Source organism: Coptis chinensis, chromosome 3 (assembly GCF_015680905.1).
Source record: "Coptis chinensis isolate HL-2020 chromosome 3, ASM1568090v1, whole genome shotgun sequence".
Lineage (NCBI taxonomy): Eukaryota > Viridiplantae > Streptophyta > Magnoliopsida > Ranunculales > Ranunculaceae > Coptis > Coptis chinensis.
The window spans coordinates 104,098,216-104,120,031 of NC_141458.1; the positions used below are offsets into that span (position 1 = coordinate 104,098,216).

The 21,816-nt window shown below is 35.9% G+C and overlaps 3 protein-coding genes, 1 long non-coding RNA gene and 1 pseudogene across 7 annotated transcripts; all 5 read right to left on the reverse strand.

Annotated features, from left to right (window-relative positions):
• Positions 1-3,173: 3,173 nt before the first annotated feature.
• LOC147512419 (uncharacterized) lies at positions 3,174-4,297 on the reverse strand. Its single transcript, XR_015214931.1, has 2 exons — positions 3,754-4,297; positions 3,174-3,701 (listed from the first exon to the last, which is right to left on the reverse strand). It is a non-coding gene; the product is annotated as an uncharacterized LOC147512419 (long non-coding RNA).
• Positions 4,298-4,699: 402 nt separating this feature from the next.
• Positions 4,700-5,519, reverse strand: LOC147512420 (uncharacterized; annotated as a pseudogene).
• Positions 5,520-6,571: 1,052 nt separating this feature from the next.
• FAP2 (Chalcone-flavanone isomerase family protein) lies at positions 6,572-12,604 on the reverse strand. 4 transcript variants are annotated; one of them, XM_086595385.1, is made up of 12 exons: positions 12,395-12,604; positions 11,838-12,312; positions 11,309-11,531; positions 10,698-10,773; positions 10,470-10,572; positions 10,009-10,077; positions 9,157-9,193; positions 8,989-9,063; positions 8,834-8,885; positions 8,177-8,221; positions 7,949-8,079; positions 6,572-7,588 (listed from the first exon to the last, which is right to left on the reverse strand). In XM_086595385.1, exons 2-11 carry the CDS (start codon positions 12,278-12,280, stop codon positions 7,982-7,984), a joined length of 1,221 nt encoding a protein of 406 aa, XP_086451511.1. In that variant the 5' UTR covers positions 12,281-12,312; positions 12,395-12,604; the 3' UTR covers positions 6,572-7,588; positions 7,949-7,981. The 4 variants fall into 4 exon arrangements, with proteins under 4 accessions (XP_086451511.1, XP_086451510.1, XP_086451509.1 ...); XM_086595384.1 differs by lacking the exon at positions 12,395-12,604 and having other exon boundaries at positions 11,838-12,354; XM_086595383.1 differs by lacking the exon at positions 6,572-7,588 and having other exon boundaries at positions 7,676-8,079; positions 12,395-12,597.
• Positions 12,605-13,238: 634 nt separating this feature from the next.
• LOC147512422 (alpha/beta-Hydrolases superfamily protein) lies at positions 13,239-16,467 on the reverse strand. Its single transcript, XM_086595387.1, has 4 exons — positions 15,229-16,467; positions 14,423-14,518; positions 13,560-13,627; positions 13,239-13,486 (listed from the first exon to the last, which is right to left on the reverse strand). The coding sequence occupies exons 1-4, from the start codon at positions 15,856-15,858 to the stop codon at positions 13,369-13,371; spliced, it is 912 nt and encodes a 303-aa protein (XP_086451513.1). The 5' UTR covers positions 15,859-16,467; the 3' UTR covers positions 13,239-13,368.
• Positions 16,468-16,753: 286 nt separating this feature from the next.
• LOC147512423 (fatty-acid-binding protein 2-like) lies at positions 16,754-21,478 on the reverse strand. The gene is made up of 8 exons (XM_086595388.1): positions 21,346-21,478; positions 20,726-20,948; positions 19,934-20,009; positions 19,708-19,810; positions 19,247-19,315; positions 18,380-18,416; positions 18,204-18,278; positions 16,754-18,098 (listed from the first exon to the last, which is right to left on the reverse strand). Exons 1-8 carry the CDS (start codon positions 21,432-21,434, stop codon positions 18,009-18,011), a joined length of 762 nt encoding a protein of 253 aa, XP_086451514.1. The 5' UTR covers positions 21,435-21,478; the 3' UTR covers positions 16,754-18,008.
• Positions 21,479-21,816: the final 338 nt, after the last annotated feature.

The following is a 21,816-nucleotide window of genomic DNA, read 5'->3' on the forward strand; positions in this document are numbered from 1 at the left end:
TGATAAAAAAGACGTGAGTCGGACCCAATTTTGTCTCTTCAGTGACTAATATGCCCACGCGTGGTGATGTTTGACATTTGTCAAACAAAAATCCTCTCTCCCTTTGAGTATTTATTAGATTGTCACGTGGATACTGAGTCACATCAATTTAGAAGGGGCATATTCACCAATTGATTCTTTCCTGTCATATCACTTATGCTTTAGCGTTGGATGAGGCTCAATGGTTACACGTGGGGTTGTAGAAAGTGTCCATGTTTTACGATGATGCCGTCTGTACAGTCATACGGACAAGATATTTCTCCCAAAGAGACTGGTACCTAAATTCCAGTCTACCATTGTGGATGGAAGATGATCAATGCATGTCTTTCATATCTAATTAGGAACACAAAATTCAATTGGTCGATAGTACATAAATTTGTTATCAACTACACATACATCCACAAAATTCAAATCGGATATATTTTGTTGCATTAACTATACATACATAATTCAATTTTTCATTATATTTACTTACTAACACTTTAGTTATTTGATATTCTTTAGGTATGGAAAGTTTTAACTTAAGTGAATTTTCAAAATCTGCCATTTTAAAGTTGCATTATACCTTTTATAAAATATATTTTTTTTCATTTAAAAAATATAGACCTTATTATTTGGCAATTATAAACTTGGATTATAGAATTCGTGTATTAATCCCTAGGTTTGAAAGATTTGTCTTATTATTCATATTATACATAAAAATATATAAAACGTGTATAAAACGGATATTAAACGCGAATTTGCTAGCTATGTGTTCAAGTGTTGAACAATTTTTGTATACTAATTTACCCTGTTGTGTGTGTTATTTGACCAAGCAAAAATACCCCGTATTGAGATATTAGCATGTTTGTTGATGGACATGGCCTTTAGTCAACCTCAACAAGGGTGCTAGTCTGCTTACCTAGTGTACATGGTTTTGTCGCAATTGCACTCTTATTATTAGTTCAATTTCACTATCAGTACACAAAACAACTAACAAAAAGAGCAGTCAAGCTCAATGTTCCCCGATCAACCAAAATGTGATGTGCAATATTATTACCTGTGCTAAGTATTTTTTGAAAAATACTCTATTTACTCACAAATACTGTAATTACACGAGTAAGTTATTTTTTATGGACTCCAGATCTCTATAACCGGGTATAGAGATCATCTCTGTAACCGTGTTATCTCGCCGTTGATCCGAATCCGAGATGTGTGTGTGCGCCTCGATACCTGTGTGTGCTCCGAGATGTGTGTGTGTGCGCCGAGATACGAGTTGTGTGTGTGTGCCTGTGTGGTACAGAAATCAATCTATGTACCCGGTTATAGAGGAACCGGTCTCATCTTTTATTACTTTGAAAATCGCTGGTTGTGATCTACAGTCCTGCAATAGTGCTCGAATATTTTTTTTATGTAACTCTTCAACCATTTTTTTAACGGTTTCGCCTTAACTCTATTGATTAAATTACAAAGACCCAAACTACAAAGTTCAAGTAAATTTGATTTAATAATAGAGTGATTTTAGACACATCCATAAAAACACTCTCATACCCCAACTTTAAAATAAATAAATAAAATTGTTTTAGACATATTTATATTTCTAAATTACCCGTTTTTTTATTAGACGCACCCATGACAAAACAATTCATTTATTAGAATATATTAAGTTTTTCACTTGTAAGTGAAAAATAATAAGAACATGTACTTCTTCTTCTATATAAAAAAAATGATCTTGATTTCTTCTCCAAAACCACTTCTTTAGCAATATTTCTCTCACTAATAAACATGCAAATACCCACCTTTTATTTGAATCAACAATATCAAAGTAATGAGGACAAATAAAAACTTAATGAGGATGAAAAAAAAATTCAAAATCAAATTTTGACAAATAGAAAAATAGGAAGATTGTCGAAAAAAGGCATGCGTTGTTTGTTTATTATTATTATTTTTTTATTGTTTTTTTTTTGCCCCTATTGGAAATATCTCAAATTAATTTGAGAGATATTATTGGATTGAGGCGGTTATTGGGGTATAACAAAAAATTTAGTTAGTTATGGGCATGAGAGTGTTTTTATGGGTGTGTCCAAAATCACCTTAATAAGAAGAGCAAATATGTCACTTAGTTTCAACATACTTTTCTACAAAACACGTGCCCCAACATGTGCCCCATGTGTTAGAGAAGAAACATTAAAAATTTATTTTCCAGTATTTTCTTTTTCAATTTTACCTTCACTATAATATCTAAATTACATACCCAATACATGTAAACCAAGTAAATTTGAATTAACAATAAAACAAACATGTCATTTAGTTCAACATAGTTTTTAACAAATAAATAAATTTACATTTTAACTAAGTTGATTTGCCCATATACCTTTTGTTTATTTACGAATTTGATTGGCAAAAAACACGTGCAGATGCACGTTCATCGTCCTAGTAGTGGTGTAAAAGTGTGCACTTATCTTGAACAAAAACATCTACAAAAAATGAGGCTCCTGTCAATTTTCGCACTGATTCGAATGAGGGTAGATCGACGTTTCGGGCCGCGCGCGGATGTATTGATCTACAATTGGTTTGAGGGAAAATATGTGTGTGTTGATGTAACTTGAGCATCTCCATTGGTAAGGCTTGAGAATGAAGTCTTTGAGGTGGGAGAAACAGCTAATAGAACAGTGATAGGAAAAATTGAGAAACACGAGGATGCTTGTAGGGCTAACCAGTATTGTTTTATTATGTTTAGTTTCGACACTTTCAATTTCTTAACACAACAGTCTGTTAAGTTTTTTAAGAGGTTGCAAAAAGTTATGGATAATAACGTAAGACAGTTGGTACTAACGAGTTTGCATTTAGAATGATATGATTTGTCATTCAGAAAGGACTTGCGGCATAGTTTGTTGTACGTTTGTCTTAATTATTTAAAAAACTCGTTATTAAATATATATATATATATATATATATATATCTTAAATAGAAACTCATAATTTATATTTTTCTTTGAATGATCAGGTTGGGCCTTTTGAATTCTAACCTCACTGGCTACAACGAGCCCAAAGGATATCCAGATTTCCAGCCCCTATAAATGGATCTCCAAGACTAGCTAACCAGATAAACCTACAACTTGGATATATAAGTAGGCTTTTCATCTTCTGGAAGTTGCGCCCCTACCAGACTATAGGACTGGTAGCGCTAGGGGCTTGTACGAAATGTCCAACACCCTACATGTAGTAGGGGCGTAGGGAGCTTCTATATGAAGAAATGCCACATCATTTCTAGACGAAACTTGTGTAGTTGTGTAGGGAATTGGCTTTCGGGGTAGCTTTTCTATTATCTGCTGCTTAAATCTCAGTTTCATGAATGCACAATTGTAGAAATTTTTTATGAAGCCAATGACCGAATTATGCAGCAAGTTTAGGTTGGGAATCTTTTCCACTTGACACAAGGTTGAAACAGCAAAATGGCAATCTAGCAGAAAAATGCACAACTATTTGTGAGGATTTGTTTTTAAGGGATCTGAACAAAAATTTGGATCTGCACAAAATCTGAATGAAGCATTCAATAGGTGTTGGACTGGAGTCACAATTGGCCCAGCCCAATACAACACGTTTACATGTCTCTTGACTCTTGACTTCTTGAGTGTACCTGTCCACGGGCCTGTGATTCAAATGACGATGCTAAGGAGATACCTTTGAGCCCATTTTGATATGCTATAATTCTATGACGATGCTAAGGAGATACCTTTGAGCCCATTTTGATATGCTATAATTCTATAAAGTTTGCTTTTTTTGGGTAAAGCTATAAAATTTGCTTTCGGCCGAATCAAGCGCCAAAATTAATCGTTTTCGAGACTAAATGCGTTATGCGTAATTAACTTATCTTCTGTGCTTACTAGAGACTGAATTTGTTATGCCTGATTCCTTCACTTCATCTGGGAAGTTCATATCAAAGTAATTTAGGGATAAAACAGAGAAGAGCAAACTATTTAGAGGCATCTCCAATGGAAGGTGTAAACCGTATAGAGTGGAAATTTTACACTCTAAATATAAAAAAACTCTCTCCAATAGGGTGCTATACTGTAGGTAATAGTGTGTTAGCTAATAGAGAGGGTGGAGAATTTTTCCTCTCGCTATTAGTTAATAAAAAACTCGGGCGACACTCGAACTAACGTCTTGAGTGAAATAATTTTCGGATGTCACTCGGAATAACGTCCCTCTCTAAAGTATTTTTTTAACTCGGACGTCAGACAACCCAGTTTAAATTAAAGAGGGACGTAGAGTAGATATTTATGGACTCTACAATAGTATACAATTAAAAGTGTAAAATCCTAATGGCACCTAGGTGGCACCTATGTGGAGGTGTAATTTTACACCCCCCATTGGAAATGTCCTTATGGTGATAGCTACTGCACCTATTTAGTGAACTGAAATGGAAAATTTTCATATTAAGGTGCTGGATTGAAGATGGTCGAATCATGTAGAAATGAAAATATAGTCTATACAAAATTACGTTTAGAGCTTTCAATGGATCAGTTGGGTTATGGAAAATCCAAACTCAAATCGAACCGATAAGAAAATTGGGAACTCAAAACCGAACTGATAATATTATATTTCATCTGAAACCGAACCAAACTGATAAAATATATTGTAAACCGAATCTAAATCTATCCGAACTAAAAACTATAAAATCAATAAAATACTAAATTAAATTAATTAATTTCAACCACACAATTGATAAACATATATAAAATTAATCATAAATATTACTAAAATAGTTTCGGGTAAGTGGAAAGCAAACCAAATTACCAAAACCCAAACCATTTTTTATCAGTTGGTTCGGGTTGGTTATCGGGTTATTGAAAACAGCCCTAGTTACGTCTAATGAACACTCACTTTCCTTAATATATGTATCCACCAGTTTAAAAATCACGGTAGAACATAATTAGTTAACAGGAAATCATAGACAGGATCCATTTAGCAATCTCTATGAACTGAACTGCAAACCATAGCTGTCGATGTAGTAACGCTCAGGACTAGAAGTACCGCCATGCCTATTACGAAGCTTGGCCTAGTGTTCATCAATTGTGTTTGCAACAATCCAACTGCTTCACAGACATCAGAATCATAATTGGCGTAGTACTTCTTCTCCCATTCCATCCAATTTGATGGAGCTTCATAGTTTGCTTCTTCCATCTTCATATCATGTATGCGCATTCTTAAAACAATCATGTCTTCATCCACGCGTCCACCTCCATGTTTTTTACCGTTAGCATCTCTTCTTTCTGCATATATTCTTGTTGACAATCTTTTTAAGCGAATGGCGCCAACTTTTTTATGTGTAGAATGTGATAAAAATGGTTTTGGAGGAAGAACAACAAGGGAACATGAAGTGGTTGCTTCCATGATTTTGAGAATGAGAAGGAATGTATTGAAAGTGGAAATAGAATATTTTGTAACTTGTAAGTTGAAACTTGAAAGGATGATGTATTGGTGTTTATGGGATGAAAGCAAGAGTTGGTTGGTCTTATATATAGTTCAGTTAAAAAGGATAAGATGCACGTCAAGAATATTTTCATTTGCTTAGAAGCTAAGATGACTGTGCGGGAATCGTGGGTAATCCGCGTTGTATACTAGTGCAGAACACGGAATAATGTTTCCGCGTAATACTAAGTGCTGAGAAAATGACATTTGGCAAGTTGTTTTGATCATTTCATTTCATGATTGAAAGAGCATATGACATCAGATATTCAGATCAACTCATCCAAGTGTGTGCTAGAATCTAGAACAAATGGCAAGGGGAGGACCGGAGGTGCAATCGAATGCAAAGAACCTATTAAAGGTACCGAAAAAAAAGGAGCGGTTGTATCATGACTGTCCCATATTCCAAATAAACTAAAGAACTAATTAGTACAATTTTATTCCAGGGTACAACTATGTGATAATATCATGTGTGAGCAGTTATACAGAATAACTGCCAGTCGATGATTGTTTGCACATATTGGAAATAAATTAGTGATTCGATGAAGCAATCTTCTAATATTTAATCTTCCATCAAATATATTTTGAATCTAAACTAATCATAGTAATTTATGATTTTTTTAGTGTACTTCAGTGAATCGATTTTTTTTTCTTTTCGATTTTCAAACCGTCAGATCACACATCCAACGGCTCATCCCGCCTCATTCCTATGAAGATATCCTCGAGATAGCCCAAGCCTATTTTATATCACCTCACTCATTCTGTTGACGACGTCTCTCGTACGTGTTTAGTTTTATAATCAGATAAATTGAAAAGGACGGCCCCGACCATCTGAAACTTCCATGTTCAGCAGCCTTATTAGTAGCTTCTCATGAACGATGATTTTGGATCTTGACTCTTTCTATATGATATGATTGAGTCTTATTTACTTGCTCAATTTGATAAATTAAGTACAGAATTTTAGAAGTACGTGGCGGATGATTTGGTGAAGAGAACATTTCAATTCGCTCTTGAGCATAACTGTCAGACTCACAGTTAACAACAACGTAATCGTAATGAAAATGAACAACAACATCATCACATTTTACATTAGAAGGAAACTTTATTGAATAGAATAAAAAGATAAAAGACGATAAAAATAAGTATGAAGTATGAACCATCAACCATGAAATCTGCTAACCGGAATTTGAGCTCTAACAGGATCAGCGATTTACCATAAAATCTAAAAAGAAAACTCCCAAGTTTTTACGGTAAATGGCTGGCCTATCAGAACATATTTCCGTCTGAACAATCAACCACCAGGTGACTGTTGTGTACTTGTGTTTGTGTTTCGTGTCTGAAATTTTACACAGAACTGAATTTATATAAAGTTTACAAAGGAATCTACACCGTTCACTGAGTTTAATCTGATCCGTTTAAATCAGGGCAAACTCTTACGTTTCGTTAGACACTAGGCTTTTATCCCATATCTCATTTCGGGTTACCTAAACAGAAAAAAAAACCAAAGTAAAAAAGAGGACCCATATCTTATCGTATCACGATTCACGCATGTAAACAATGTTCGTAAGTTCGTACGTGTCGACGGTCAGATTCGGATTAGGATGACCAGATTGCGAGAATGAAGTTTGCAATTCTCAAATATCATCATTTCGTGGTACCCGTGTTTACTAATAAACGTGTGGGACTCTGCGTTATACAGTACTACCACGTTAAAGATGTCTTTCCACGTTAATATCAACAGAGCTGGTATTTCATCAGGAATTCTAAGGTTAAGGTACTCTACACATATACAGTCACGTAGGTTTTCTAGCAGCTTAAGACATTGTGAATACGCTATTAAGTTACCCAAACTAAAACTTCATTTTGATTATTGTAGGATTTATAGTGACTCTCTGCACACAGGTGCCTGAACTTTCTCATTGTCAGATGTTAAGTTCCGCCAAATCAGAGTATCAAATTACACAGTGAATCGCCGTACAAACTTTGGGGCATGAGTTGGAGGGAGTGACATCAAACTGTGGTTCATCAGTTCATGACTTCATGCCTACAAAAGAATCTTCACGCACATATGACACCCCACAAACTATAATCAGCACCATCTGCTTCAGACAGCAAATCCACATTAATCTAAAAGCAAACAAACAATCTCTACAAATATTCATCTTACAGCATACAGATTTCCCAGCTTTAAAAAAAAATCTGTGACAACCTGACACTTTTATTTTTCTATTCCGCTACTTGTTTCAGGGAACAAAAGATTTGTATTGAAAAAAAACAGAAAAGAAAAAAAAAAACAGCTGAACACTAACTAGATTCACGTAGACTACAGCTATGTATATAGGGTGCCAGGGCCAACAGGTAACATTCCAAAAACTAGCTACATTTAGGAGGCCGCAACTGATCAAAACATTAAGCAAATCGGTGTGCAACAGCTAGCACGAGAGTATCTGGCCAATCACCTTAAAAAGTGGAGCATTGGCAGCCGTATAAGCTTAGCATCTCCTAATGATACTACCAACTTTTCTAGCTATCTCTTCCTTCGCTTGCACTGATACAGGAGCATCCCCAATGTACATGCCAAAGAACGCCCCTAGACATAAAAACATGTTAATGCTGGATTCTATCTTTTTAAAATATGCTTAGCATCTGCTCCACAGACCAACTACTGCTTGAAGAAATTTACTTACTGCATAAATCCTTGCTATGAACTGCTCCAATTTGTTTGCCACCAACTGCATACACAGACACACTGACGTCAATGACATGAAATAATCCTCAAAACAACAAAATGTAACAGGAACAAGAATCACTGAACATGTAAGTTTCAGCTACAGCTCAGCACTCAGCAGATATAACTTTAGGAAATGGAAAGAAAATCCTGCCCTGTAAGCCTCGCTCCACGCAAATAAATAAATATATATGTGTGTGTAAAAGAAATGAAAAAGAAAAAATGATCCCTCATGATAACAAGCTCATACGGGCATAATATATATTGTGTTGGAGTGCAAATTTAGCCAATTTCTATAAACATAAGATGCACAGGATTGACATCAAGATTCATGGTTAATTAGTATAAGATGTCTTCAATTACGGGATGTTTAGTTATTAAATTGCAAAAGGACGCTTTCTAGCAAAAGTTTATTCATGAAGAGGTGTTCAAAATCCGTTCATATACTTCAATTGGAAACCAAAAAACAAAAGATAATTATTAAAAGAATAATAATGTTTATTTATCTAAAACACCATAACAAGAATACCATTATATGTTTGGAACAACTTTTGCAGCTATGAATGAGATCTATAGAATATGGGAACAACAGGTAAACCTTTCAGCAATTACTCACTTTCTGTAATTAGTTGTCCGTCCGCTGTTTGTTGGAAATTAATAGTTGTCCCCTACAAATTGCACATTAAAGAGTTCACAGAAGGAAATGTAAGTAGGTGTAACTTGTGCTACTTCAATGAACAGAAGGAAATGTAAGTTAAATAGTTCAATTACCGGAGGTAGTGAGATATCTTGAGAGAAACATGAACCAAATGTTCTCAGGCAGTGATAGTCTGGTTCGGGATTCATCTTAAATGGAAGCAAGAAATAAGAGTTAGCAACAATTCAAGTACACGAGAACAAAGAAATGTATGTCAAACTTCAGTCCGCATTATGAGATACCTTCTGTAAGCGGGCTCGAAGAGAGCTTTCAAAAGCACTGCAGCAAAAGGTAAGATGTTAGGTCAGAGCAAAAAGTCATCATTTTCTTCATTCTATGTGCATCTACCATATGGAAGGGTAAGAAAATTAATTTCACTTCCCTGCATATTAGTCCATGGGAACAACTGGTCTAACTCGAACTGAATGAATGAACATAGACATGTGATATGTTTTTTAAATTGGTTTAACACGTAATGAGAGTTAAGAACCAAGTTAAAAGGAGTCCATGACAATATTTATATTTTATCCTTTCCGATCCTGGATTTATACTAATGTAATCAGCACTGCAGTTGCAATGAATTACAGCAGATGTTGATTTTTACTGGCTTTGATTAGGAGCCTTCCCAATGTGAAGACTTTGTGGTATGTGAAAAGATTTTAGATTGTAATTCGCATTTCATATGGTTCGTGATATGGGATGCACAATTTGTAAATGTGATTGTCACGGAAACACTTAGAATTAACATTGCATTTGCACTACTGATTCAACTCGAGATTTGTAAATATTTTTTGTCAAAATAACTCACCCGAGTGTAAATGCACCATTGGTGTGGGAATAACAGAAGTCTATAAAGGTTGAATTACTGGTAAATGGATGATTTGTTAAGGAAATATCAAGAAATGATAAAAAAAACACACACACACAGAAACAGACATTATTTATCCTTTCTCACAACATTTGTTTCAATTCAATATCTCAGGGAACTAACTGACAAAAATTTAGCTTAATATACTTGATTTTTCTTCAGTGTATGTATATTATTTCCAAAAAAACATCTACAGGAGGAAAAAAAAGGTGCAAGAAAAACTTACTCTCTCACTGTACTTATTTTTAGCCCCTTGTAATTAACCACAAGCCTTACTGTCATATCAAGGTCTTCCCTACAACACACATACAGAAGTTTGTCAAGGGAAGATTAAAGTCCAAGGACATCATTAATTTAAAACCAAGAACCACAACGGAAGATGAAAGACCATATCACGTTCATATACATTTCTTTTAAGAGATTCAAGATAAAAACTAATTAAATCATTATCATCTTTCTTTCTTTGTGGAGCACAAGCCATGGTTAGACAAGCTTTACATCCTTTTGAGAAATCTTACATTTAGTATATTCGCTGTACTGTTGTAATTTGTTACAAGCAATACAAGGAAAAATGTAGATTCTGCAGGAACAGGCACGAAGTAGCCCTATACAAGAGCTACCAGTTCAGATTGGAAGACAATAGATTTCGGTAAGTAGGACTCCAGCCAATGGTATTTAGGTGCTTACCTGAGAAGATCCTCAAAAAATTCGGGTTGGTTGCTCAGTTCACCAACTGGAACAGAAGCATATTTCCGTCCCAATTTTTTGCAGATGGAATCAGGTTGAACATCTGTCAAGAAATTGGAGTAAGAATAACTTGGTTAAAGGAACAAAGAGTAATGGATATATTTAATAGGAAGGAATAAAGTGCCAGAATACACTAGAAGTCTAGAAGCTGAGGTAAAAAATACTCACATAAGCCAAATGCATACAGCTTAAGAGATTTAACTTTGATTATTCTCATGATTTTCGAACCAGTTCCAACAAGAACCTGAATACATTTTTTCAATTGAATAAATAAAAACTCAAGAATCAAATTAAGTTACAGAAAATGAACAGAAACAAATTTAAAGGGTGGATCTCTCTAGTTTAGAGTAACCACTTAAAATTTAATGCAGGAAATTTATCAGTCATACCAAAACCCAGGAAATAAAAACATGGAAGTTCCCCGTATGTTTTCCATTTTCATGTTTGATGCATTGTTTTTTCGGATTTGCAAGCCTGTTTTAAATGAGATCAGTAACTTTTTGATGCTGGCGGAGTTCGATCCCCAGACCTCTGGTATCATCACCCAAAGGTTTTACCGACTTTGCTATATGGGAACATATTTTTACTCTCTTCCCCTCTAGGTGAAGATCCTTAAATGAGTCCCTTGGGTAAGGTAGCACAATATAAGCATCTTAAGGTGTGCAGATGTAGTTGGAATATTGATAGCTCAAAAAGACGATATTCCATCCCCCTTTGTGGGTTTTGGCAATGTCTAAAAATCTCTTATGAAAAAAGAAAAGAAACTATTGAACACTGACCTCAGATCTCAGAGTCGAGTTCTTTTTCCCGGCTGAAATGTTGTCTAAAACAGTAGGAAATTCAATTCCTGTAACTGGCTCAACTGCGTCTCTAGTCCAGTTTATTTCATGAAGAGAAAGCTCAGAAGATCCTTGATGCCTACGAATACAGTGCGTTTGATCCATGTGTGAATTGACTAGTACATCCGAATTCTCCAGGGGCATAGCAAGTACCTTTGCGGATCTTCAGTCATAAACAAGGAAAGTAAGGCTAGGAAATTTCAAAGTGGAATCATAATAAAGACACACAGAATAGACCAGTGTACTTCACATTGACTAATTTCACATTACAAAGAACAGAGGCAGCACAATAATACAGCCTAGATAAGAATGTAGCCTATTCACATTCAGGTTCGATGCGATCCTTGTTTGACATGTACTGAAGTGATGGAATTTGATATATTTATATAGAGATGAAGTGTTGATATCCATCTACTTGAAAAACAATACCCCTTGATTTAAACACTCATTAATATCAAGTATAACTTACAAGCTGTCAAATGGAGGCACCAATGCAGCAGCCAATGACAGCACCGGAAAAGATTGAATCTGTTCTAGTTCCTTCCATATGTGTGTCACTGTAGAACTTGCAATCTTACCAACAAACAACGGAATAGCAGATTCAACTCTTGACCATGAACCACAATACAAACCCAAAAAATTCTGTACACAAAAGGTACCACCATGTCTTGACCCCTGTAGCTTGCCAGATAATAAAGCACCAGCAAACTTGGAAACACGGTTGTAAGCTTGTTGAAGAGCTAAACTACCAGGGACATAAAAGTGTCTAGACTGGTAGAAAGAATTGTCTACAATTGAACTAAAGTGTGATAATAAATGTCCCCAAAACACATGAGAGGAAAAAGGCTCCGGAGAAAATGTGTATGGACATCTTCCATCAAGATCCATAAAAAATAACCAATTGTTCCTCATGATGAACGACACAATGTGTGCACGTTCAACTCCTGTACAACATCATAGGTCAAACCAAATTAACAACCAAACAAATTTCATTGCCGATCAAATAAAAAATAAAAAAAAACTAACCTGGAAAAGAAAAAGAGAGGATAGGAATTGTGTTTGAAACGGAAAAGATTTATAATGGAATGTGCGAGAGAGTGGGAGAAGGAATATTCTTTTGTTTGTGTACACCTGATGACCTGAACAACTCGTTTTTATTTTCTTTTTTTCTTTTCTTTTGCTTTGAATGCTCTACTTATTAATTTATTATAATGCTTTGCTTTGCTTTGCCTTGCGGGGAAAGATCTTTCTTTCTTCCTTCTTTTGTTTTCTATTTCTCTCGCTTTCAGGATCGGTTTTTTTTGTTTGGCGGGTTGTATTTAGTTATTTATCGTCGAATGCCCTCTTGTCTTTTTTCTAGTTGGACTTCTATTTGTTTGTCGAATGTCGACATCGTGTGTGATACTGAGATCTGCCCAGTTTTTTTGACGAATTCGTTGACGTGTTTTGCACATGAATGCTACTTTGGGCTGGCAGTTGTCTGTTGTTAATTGGTTAGCAAAGTCAATCATAGTACCTGGGCCTCCGACCACCCCATGTTTCATTAAGGCCCAGGGCTACTTTTTTGTTGACTTGAGTGCTTGTGTCTAAGTGAACCAGACATCCTTCCTACTGTACTTTGAACTTTTGAAGTGACGTGTGGTAGAGCCCTGATGTACATTGTTTTCCACAGAGATCACACAAACTTTGTATTTCAATAAAACTTTGCATATAGTTGATACACAATTAGCATATTTCGTGAATTTGATATTGTCAAGTTTCACAATTTTGTTAATCAAAGGTGTGTTTGATTTGTGAGAATGATTCTCACATCTATCTTTGAGAAATTTTAGGTTGATACAAGTCTTCCACTCTCTAAAAAAACTCATAATTGAAAGAACTTGTCAAAAACTCGTTCAAATTCACCATCGGCTACTCACTTAATTACCCATAAAGCATCGTTTATACAAACATGTAAACTATAAAGATACTGGATTTAGATTCAGTTTAACAATAGAGAATCACAGTGAACCACACAAGAATTTCATTACAATGTCATTGAAGTGGTTTGGACCCTCAGTTTGAGGAATGTGTGATGTGTTCTTGATCACTTCCAATCTTGCCTTGTCTCCCAAAAGCCTGAAAAAAGAGAGTAGATCGTTGTAATTAAGCGATATTGGTAAATTAAGAGTCATTTCAGTTGTTCACTTACTCCTTCAGCTCCAAGGTATTCTTTAAGGGAAATATTTTATCCTGCTCCCCCCAAACAATTAAAACCTCCTGCAAAATATATACATGAACTTCTTTGAAATTTGTTGACATTAAAAACGGTGTTACATTCTTAAAGACGTAACCTTGTGACTAATCAAAATAAGTATTTACTGTATACTGTTGGATTTTTATCAAATTTGAAATAACAAAAACAGGCTGAAGTTCGTTGACAGCCATTTACGGTTGAACGATCAAAGGGCATATGTTTTGATGAGCATTTCTTCTTTTCATTTTTCCAAATATTCTAGTTGTTAGTTAAAGCGGCTTCCTAGTAGTGTTTAGATATTCAATAAGTTTGTTTCACTCATGAATCTGTGTTTGTAAATTATATATTCGGCTCTAATCGCTTTAACATATATGATATATGATTAAAAACAGTTGAAGTTGTTTATGAACTTCTTTTAAGCTAGTTCTGATAGTGTGTGCTAAATTTTTGAAGTAGCTTTCTTCATGCCTCCTCTGTACAGTGTTATACATGTGCAAAGCAAATATTGGATACGACCATGATCTCATTATTACCATGTAAGGTGTTCGGGCCAATGTCTCAATGTCTCACTAGCACATATACTGCATTACTCAACCGCTTTAAGCTTCGACCACAAGAGTATTAATGGTGGTTTTTAGGTTTGTAATTTTAAGTCGACATGAAAATGCCACTCTGCTAGCTGAGTTCCAAGAGATAGCTGTACACTTGTACTCATCTTCAAATTTTCACCTTAGCGATGTGAGACTAAAACTTTGTCCATACACTCCAACAGAATGTGTACTAATCATGAGTAGCTTAAGGTGTTGAAGTCGGCATACCTGCTGAAGAGGAGAAACATGTGCTTTGTCATCATTTCCAAATGTCAATCCCATGAGAAGTTCCTTCTTTTCCACCAAATTGTCCGAGTACAAAGTCTGCAATAACAAACAAAAAAAAGTTGCAGCGTGACTGAGGTAAGAAAAGGTTGAATTGAACATATTTTAGGATATAATCTCCATGAGGTATATAGATCACAATTCTCAAGTGCAAAAGAATTTACACTAAAAGTACTTTGTTTTTAAAAAATTCAAACCATGTTTCATCATTTAACTATATATGTTTGGCAAACTATTTTGGGAGGAGATCCATTCAATGATTTCTTGGTTAAGTATTTCCACATGCATGAATTAACAGATGTCCAGTAGGTTAGCTCGTGAATTCCTGTGGTTTTCATACCAAGAAGGCTGGAATACTCTTCATATTGACTGGCTATAGCCTAGAAGTCTAGAACTATATAATGGAAATTATATGTATAAATAAACAAAAAGCGTCCTAAAACTCCAAAATTCTTAGCATGGTTCAAAGTTTCAAATTGACAGAAATGGAAGGGTTGAAACTTTATTTTATTTTATTTTTTTAACGAAGCTTCTAGTCTGAAAAAATGGAAGGGTTGATTGGTTGAACACTTAATAAAGTTTCGCAATAATTTGCTTTTTGGACAATCACCTAAGAAATCCAATGCCATGTGGTAAATATTACCGACTTGTGGTCCCGCCAATTATATTATAAGCTATACTGAAACATCAGTAATCCAATAGGCCGATACCAGCCTCAACTTTCAAACCAAAGAAAGAAATGTACTTACGTTGATGAAGTCATTAAGCACAAAGTCAGGCATAATTGGCGGACAATTCTTCACAGCTAACCTCATCAAATTTCTCATCTGAGAAGCAGTTTTGGGCAGCATCAAATCTTCAATCTTCTCTACTTTAGCTCTTTCCAATAATTCAACACCATCTTTCAATCTCCTATTAAGACCAGAACTAGCTATAATAACTTTTTCAACTCTTTCTCCAAACATCTTGGCCATATTATAAGCTACAAATCCACCATAACTAGTACCCATAACAGAATACTTTTTAACACCTAGTTTTTCAAACAGTTTACCCATCGAAACGGCTTGAAATACTTCTGATCGTTCTGATGATGTGGTTGTAGATTCGCCAAAGAAGATTAAATCAGGAACATAGACATTGAAATGAGGGGAAAGAGTTCTGACTTGACGTCGCCATTGCCATATTGATCTTGGACCGAAACCGTGAATTAAGACTAGTGATGGTTTTTTTATGGAATGAGAGTTTGGGGTTGGAGCCCAGAAGGAGATTGTGGTTTGTGAATCTATATCAAGGGCCTGTGGTGAAAGACCAGAGGAAGTGAAGACGCGACGAAGGTAGCTTCCATACAAGGTAACTAGGCTGAAACAAGATGCTTTCATGGTTTGTTAATTGAGAAACTATGTCATGAAACAAGTAAACAGACAATAAAAAGGAACAGGGAAAGAGAGAAATGGAGAAAACAGTACTTTTCTTCTGGTTGCTATTTGTATATTCGGAATTCTGCTTGAGAAATTTGGACGTATGATAAACCAATGCCTGAAATAGAGTTGCGAGAATACTACAGTTGGGCGGATATTGTGGCAAGAATAATACTTGTGATCAACCAACAAGAATACTTGTCAAGTTACGATGACAAAAAGACCGTCCTACACAATGTGGCAGATATGGTGTCACATCTCTAAATATTCAAAATAATGAGATACTGTTAACTGTGAATGGGGTCTTAGTAGTGTAATCTTTTCGGTCTTAAATAATGTATGGAACTTGGTGGATTTGTGTGAATAAGTGACCTTATCGTGTGATCTATATGTCAAATAGATGAAAGTTGGCCCCTTGGTGTGGGTGGTGGACTCAGCTACTTTCTCACCAAACCATCTTTCCAGTTCTAGAGTTCAAATGGATCTTCGCATGAAGGTCACTTTCATTTTCCTTATTCTTAACACCTGGCCTAGAAAACTCATAAATAAGATTTAAGAAGAAGAAGCTTATTGCACTAGATTGACTTGATGCCTATTAATTATACTTTGGCTGAATCAATATCATTTATCACGATTTTTGTGACTTTCACTAAATTTTGAAAGTTTCATACAACAAGAAGAACAAGAACAAGAACTTCCCTAAATAAAGCTTTATATAAATGAATTGGTTGGAAGGATTTATTCATAACCTACCAGTCTACCACTCAAGTGGTCTCTCTTTCTGTCTCTCACTCTAAAACATTATGCCTAGACTAGTACACTTTGGCTCAACTCTTTTATATGTTGTAAAGAAAAGTAGATCAAACATATATTACCTTTTTAATACCCCTGAATAGTCTGATTCTTGCAGTTGAGTAGGTACTCAGGTACGTATCCAAAAAATGTACATAACAAATCCTAAAGCTAGAAGAAATTAAAGAAATTCAAAAATACAGTCATCCAGGTAGATAAGTACAGAACAAAAAAAAGGATTACTTGGCAAATAATTTGTACTTGACATCTCATCTCCACGAAATTCTCTTGCATGTGCAAAGTCCAGACCGAATTATGGAGCTTGAGAAGAACACAAAGCATTTCGAATGAGCAATTACCTCTACGGCTCTACATATATGCCCTCATAAAATTCTCCTCAATAGTTCACATTTTAGCCTCTGAATATGCACAAGGAGCTCAAAAAAGAGTAATATAAGTAACAGCAGGATCTACTCGATTCTTCAGTACTCACCTCACCCAACCAAGGTAACAGGTAGTCCGGTACGACCCCGATGTTAGCCCACCAATGAACTCAATTATGTTGTATTCCTTAATATAGCACGAGTGCCTGCAAATCATTGGTTTCTGGGACTAGGGTGCTGAGAAAGGATGTTGACTCTCATCCATACTCAACTTCTATGAAATCGATCTGCAAGGGCGAGGGATCGGGAAAATGGTATTCGTGGGCTCACAATGTATACAACCACCAGCCCCTTCACACCATATTAGATTGCCATCAGCCAAACCATAGACAGGAGGACAAGCAGTATGGAATCTTCCTCTCAATTGTAAGCAACCAAATATTAGTCCCTGTAAAGTTGATAAGTGCGAATGCTACAAGGCAGTATGGGCTCAGTACTTGGACGCTTTGAAATTTGCAATAACATGACCACCGAGGCCTGTGTGCAACCATGGGTTTGCTGATGAGTGAATTTCAAATACATGACTAAGGCTTTAAGGTCAGGACCACTAAACCGATTACTAAGGAGCAAACTCTTGTCCTAATGACAGCATCTCCTTAGACAATCGCTTCAACATATTATGTACCCTTTGAATTTGAGGGTGCGATGATGATCCAACAACGAATTCATGAACAACCCCATCAAGGCTAATCCAGCTACATCCAGGCTGCTTCCTCACTCCTTTCTCCCTCATCAAACCACTCAGCTCTGAAATGTCACCCCATCTCTGGTCGGAGGCATACATGTTTGACAACATCACATAGCCAGCAGAACTAGTAGGGTTTAACTTAACAAGCCTCCTAGCTATATCCTGAGCTACATCTATTCTACCGTGTGTTAGGCAGCCCTGAAGTAATGCTCCCCAAACAAGACTGTTAGCTTCAACAGGCATGGAGCCAACAACTTCAAGGGCTTCTTCAACATGACCTACACGAGCGAGAAGATCAACATAGCAAGCATAATGTTCAAGTTCGGGGAAACTTGTGCTACTTCAATGAACAGAAGGAAATGTAAGTTAAATAGTTCAATTACTGGAGATAGTGAGATATCTTGAGAGAAACATGAACCAAAGGTTCTCAGGCAGTGATAGTCTGGTTCGGGATTCATCTTAAATGGGAGCAAGAAATAAGAGTTAGCAACAATTCAAGTACACGAGAACAAAGAAATGTATGTCAATATGTCAAACTTCACTCCGCATTATGAGATACCTTCTGTAAGCGGGATCGAAGAGAGCTTTCAAAAGCACTGCAGCAAAAGGTAAGATGTTAGGTCAGAGCAAAAAGTCATTATTTTCTTCATTCTATGTGCACCTACCATATGGAGACGGGGGACGGGGGGAGGGGGTGTGGGTGTAAGATAATTAATTTCACTTCCCTGCATATTAGTCCATGGGAACAACTGGTCCAACTCAAACTGAATGAATGCTCATAGACATGTGATATGTTTTTTAAATTGGTTTAACACGTAATGAGAGTTAAGAACCAAGTTAAAAGGAGTCCATGACAATATTTATATTTTATCCTTTCCGATCCTGGATTTATACTAATGTAATCAGCACTGCAGCTGCAATGAATTACGGCAGATGTTGATTTTTGCTGGCTTTGATTAGGAGCCTTCATGTGAAGCCTTTGTGGATTGTGAAAAGATTTCAGATTGTAATTCACATTTCATATGGTTCGTGATATGGGGATGCACAATTGGTAAATGTGATTGTCATGGAAACACTTAGAATTAACATTGCATTTGCACTACTGATTCAACTTGAGATTTGTAAATATTTTTTGTAAAAATAACTCACCAGAGTGTAAATGCAACATTGGTGTGGGAATAACAGAAATCTATAAAGGTTGAACTACTGGTAAATGGATGATTTGTTAAGGAAATATCAAGAAATGATAAAAACAAAACAAAGAAACAGACGCTATTTATCCTTTCTCACATTTGTTTCAATTCAATATCTCAGGGAACTAACTGAGGAAAATTTAGTTTAATATACTTGATTTTTCTTCAGTGTATATGTATTATTTCCAAACAAACATCTACAGGAGGAAAAAAAAGGTGCAAGAAAAACTTACTCTCTCACTGTATTTATTTTTAGCCCCTTGTAATTAACCACAAGCCTTACTGTCATATCAAGGTCTTCCCTACAACACACATACATAAGTTTGTCAAGGGAAGATTAAAGTCCAAGGACATCATTAATTTAAAACCAGGAACCACAATGAAAGATGAAAGAACATATCACGTTCATATACATTTCTTTTAAGAGATTCAAGATAAAAACTAATTAAATCATTATCATCTTTCTTTCTTTGTGGAGCGCAAGCCATGGTTAGACAAGCTTTACAACCTTTTGATAAATCTTACATTTAGCATATTCGCTGTACCATTGTAATTTGTTACAAGCAATACAAGGAAAAATGTAGATTCTGCAGGAACAGGCACAAATTGGCCCTATATAAGAGCTACCAGTTCAGATCGGAAGACAATAGATTTCGGTAAGTAGGGCTCCAGCCAATGGTATTAAGGTGCCTACCTGAGAAGATCCTCAAAAAATTCGGGTTGGTTGCTCAGTTCACCAACTGGAACAGAAGCATATTTCCGTCCCAATTTTTTGCAGATGGAATCAGGTTGAACATCTGTCAAGAAATTGGAGTAAGAATAACTTGGTTAAAGGAACAAAGAGCAATGGATATACTTAATAGGAAGGAATAATGCCAGAATACACTAGAAGTCTAGAAGCTGAGGTAAGAAATACTCACATAAGCCAAATGCATACAGCTTAAGAGATTTAACTTTGATTATTCTCATGATTTTCGAACCAGTTCCAACAAGAACCTGAATACAATTTTTATATTGAACAAATAAAAACTCAAGAATTAAATTAAGTTACAGAAAATGAACAGAAACAAATTTAAAGGGTGGATCGCTCTAGTTTAGAGTAACCCCTTAAAATTTAATGCAGGAAACTTATCAGTCATACCAAAACCCAGGAAATAGGAATATGGAAGTTCCCCTTTTGCTTTCCATTTTCATGTTTGATGCATTTTTTGGATTGGCAAGCTTTTAAATGAGATCAGTAACTCTTTGGGTTCGATTATTTTTGCTTTTTTCGGAAAACAACGGGTTTTCAAAAATTTTTAAACGCTGTTAAAAAAAACGTTTAAAACCCGAAAATTCCCGCTTTAAATGAGATCAGTAACTCTTTTTGAATGATGCTGGCTTTATCATCGGTTTTACTGGTTTAAACCCGTTTTACCGTTTTTAAACCCGCTCCCCGCGCTTTTTTAGACCTCTGGTTAAAACATCACCCAAATACACCGTTTTAAAACCGACTTTGCTATAATGGGAACATATTTTTACTCTCTTCCCCTCCAGGTGAGGATCCTTAAATGAGTCCCTTGGGTAAGGTAGCACAATATAAGCATCTTAAGGTGTGCAGATGTAGTTGGAATATCGATGGCTCAAAAAGACGATATTCCATCCCCTTGGTGGGTTTTGGCAATGTCTAAAAATCTCTTATGAAAAAAGAAAAGCAACTATTGAACACTGACCTCAGATCTCAGACTCGAGTTCTTTTTCCCGGCTAAAATGTTGTCTAAAACAGTAGGAAATTCAATTCCTGTAACTGGCTCAACTGCGTCTCTAGTCCAGTTTATTTCATGAAAAGAAAGCTCAGAAGATCCTTGATGCCTACGAATACAGTGCGTTTGATCCATGTGTGATTTGACTAGTACATCCGAATTCTCCAGGGGCATAGCAAGTACCTTTGCGGATCTTCAGTCATAAACAAGGAAAGTAAGGTTAGGAAATTTCAAAGTGGAATCATAATAAAGACACACATTGACTAATTTCACATTACAAAGAACAGAGGTAGCACAATAATACAGCCTAGATAAGAGTATAGCATATTCACATTCAGGTTCGATGCGATCCTTGTTTGACATGTACTGAAGCGATGGAATTTGATATATTTATATAGAGATGAAGTGTTTCAGAAATTTCTTCACCACGGAGTTGCCAAACCACCTCCATCATGGACAGCTAAATACTATAAGGGAAATAGAATGATTTCCATTAACAGCAAGAGTAAGTTGAAGTGTTGAACTGATATCCATCTACTTGAAAAACAATACCCCTTGATTTAAACACTCATTAATATCAAGTAACTTACAAGCTGTCAAATGGAGGCACCAATGCAGCAGCCAATGACAGCACCGGAAAAGATTGAATCTGTTCTAGTTCCTTCCATATGTGTGTCATTGTAGAACTTGCAATCCTACCAACAAACAACGGAATAGCATTGGCTAACAGGTAGTCAGGTACAACCCCGATGTTAGCCCACCGATGAACTCAATTATGTCATCTTCCTTAATATAGCATGAGTGCCTGCAAATCATTGGTTTCTGGGACTGGGCGCTGAGAAAGGATGTTGACTTTCATCCATGCTCAAATTCTATGAAATCGATCTGCAAGGGTGAGGGATCGGGAAAATGGTATTCCTTCACACCATATTAGATTGCCCTCAGCCAAACCATAGACAGGAGGACAAGCAGTATGGAATCTTCCTCTCAATTGCAAGCAACCAAATATTAGCCCCCTGTAAAGTTGATAAGTGCAAATACTGCAAGGCAGTATGGGCTCA

Excerpts from the sequence above, each read along its gene's own strand:
- LOC147512423 (XM_086595388.1), bottom strand. The coding sequence starts at position 21,434 with ATGACACACATATGGAAGGAACTAGAACAGATTCAATCTTTTCCGGTG. Across the intron at positions 19,811-19,933 it reads GCTGTATGCATTTGGCTTAT|ATGTTCAACCTGATTCCATC; the intron begins GTGAGTATTTCT and ends ATTTCTTGACAG. Across the intron at positions 18,099-18,203 it reads AAGATATCTCACTATCTCCA|GTCATGTTGAAGAAGCCCTT; the intron begins GTAATTGAACTA and ends TCGCTCGTGTAG.
- FAP2 (XM_086595385.1), bottom strand. The coding sequence starts at position 12,280 with ATGAGGAACAATTGGTTATTTTTTATGGATCTTGATGGAAGATGTCCA. Across the intron at positions 11,532-11,837 it reads GTGCCTCCATTTGACAGCTT|ATCCGCAAAGGTACTTGCTA; the intron begins GTAAGTTATACT and ends TTATGACTGAAG. Across the intron at positions 10,573-10,697 it reads GCTGTATGCATTTGGCTTAT|ATGTTCAACCTGATTCCATC; the intron begins GTGAGTATTTTT and ends ATTTCTTGACAG.
- LOC147512422 (XM_086595387.1), bottom strand. The coding sequence starts at position 15,858 with ATGAAAGCATCTTGTTTCAGCCTAGTTACCTTGTATGGAAGCTACCTT. Across the intron at positions 13,628-14,422 it reads ATGTTTCTCCTCTTCAGCAG|GAGGTTTTAATTGTTTGGGG; the intron begins GTATGCCGACTT and ends TATATTTTGCAG. Across the intron at positions 13,487-13,559 it reads AATACCTTGGAGCTGAAGGA|GCTTTTGGGAGACAAGGCAA; the intron begins GTAAGTGAACAA and ends CTCTTTTTTCAG.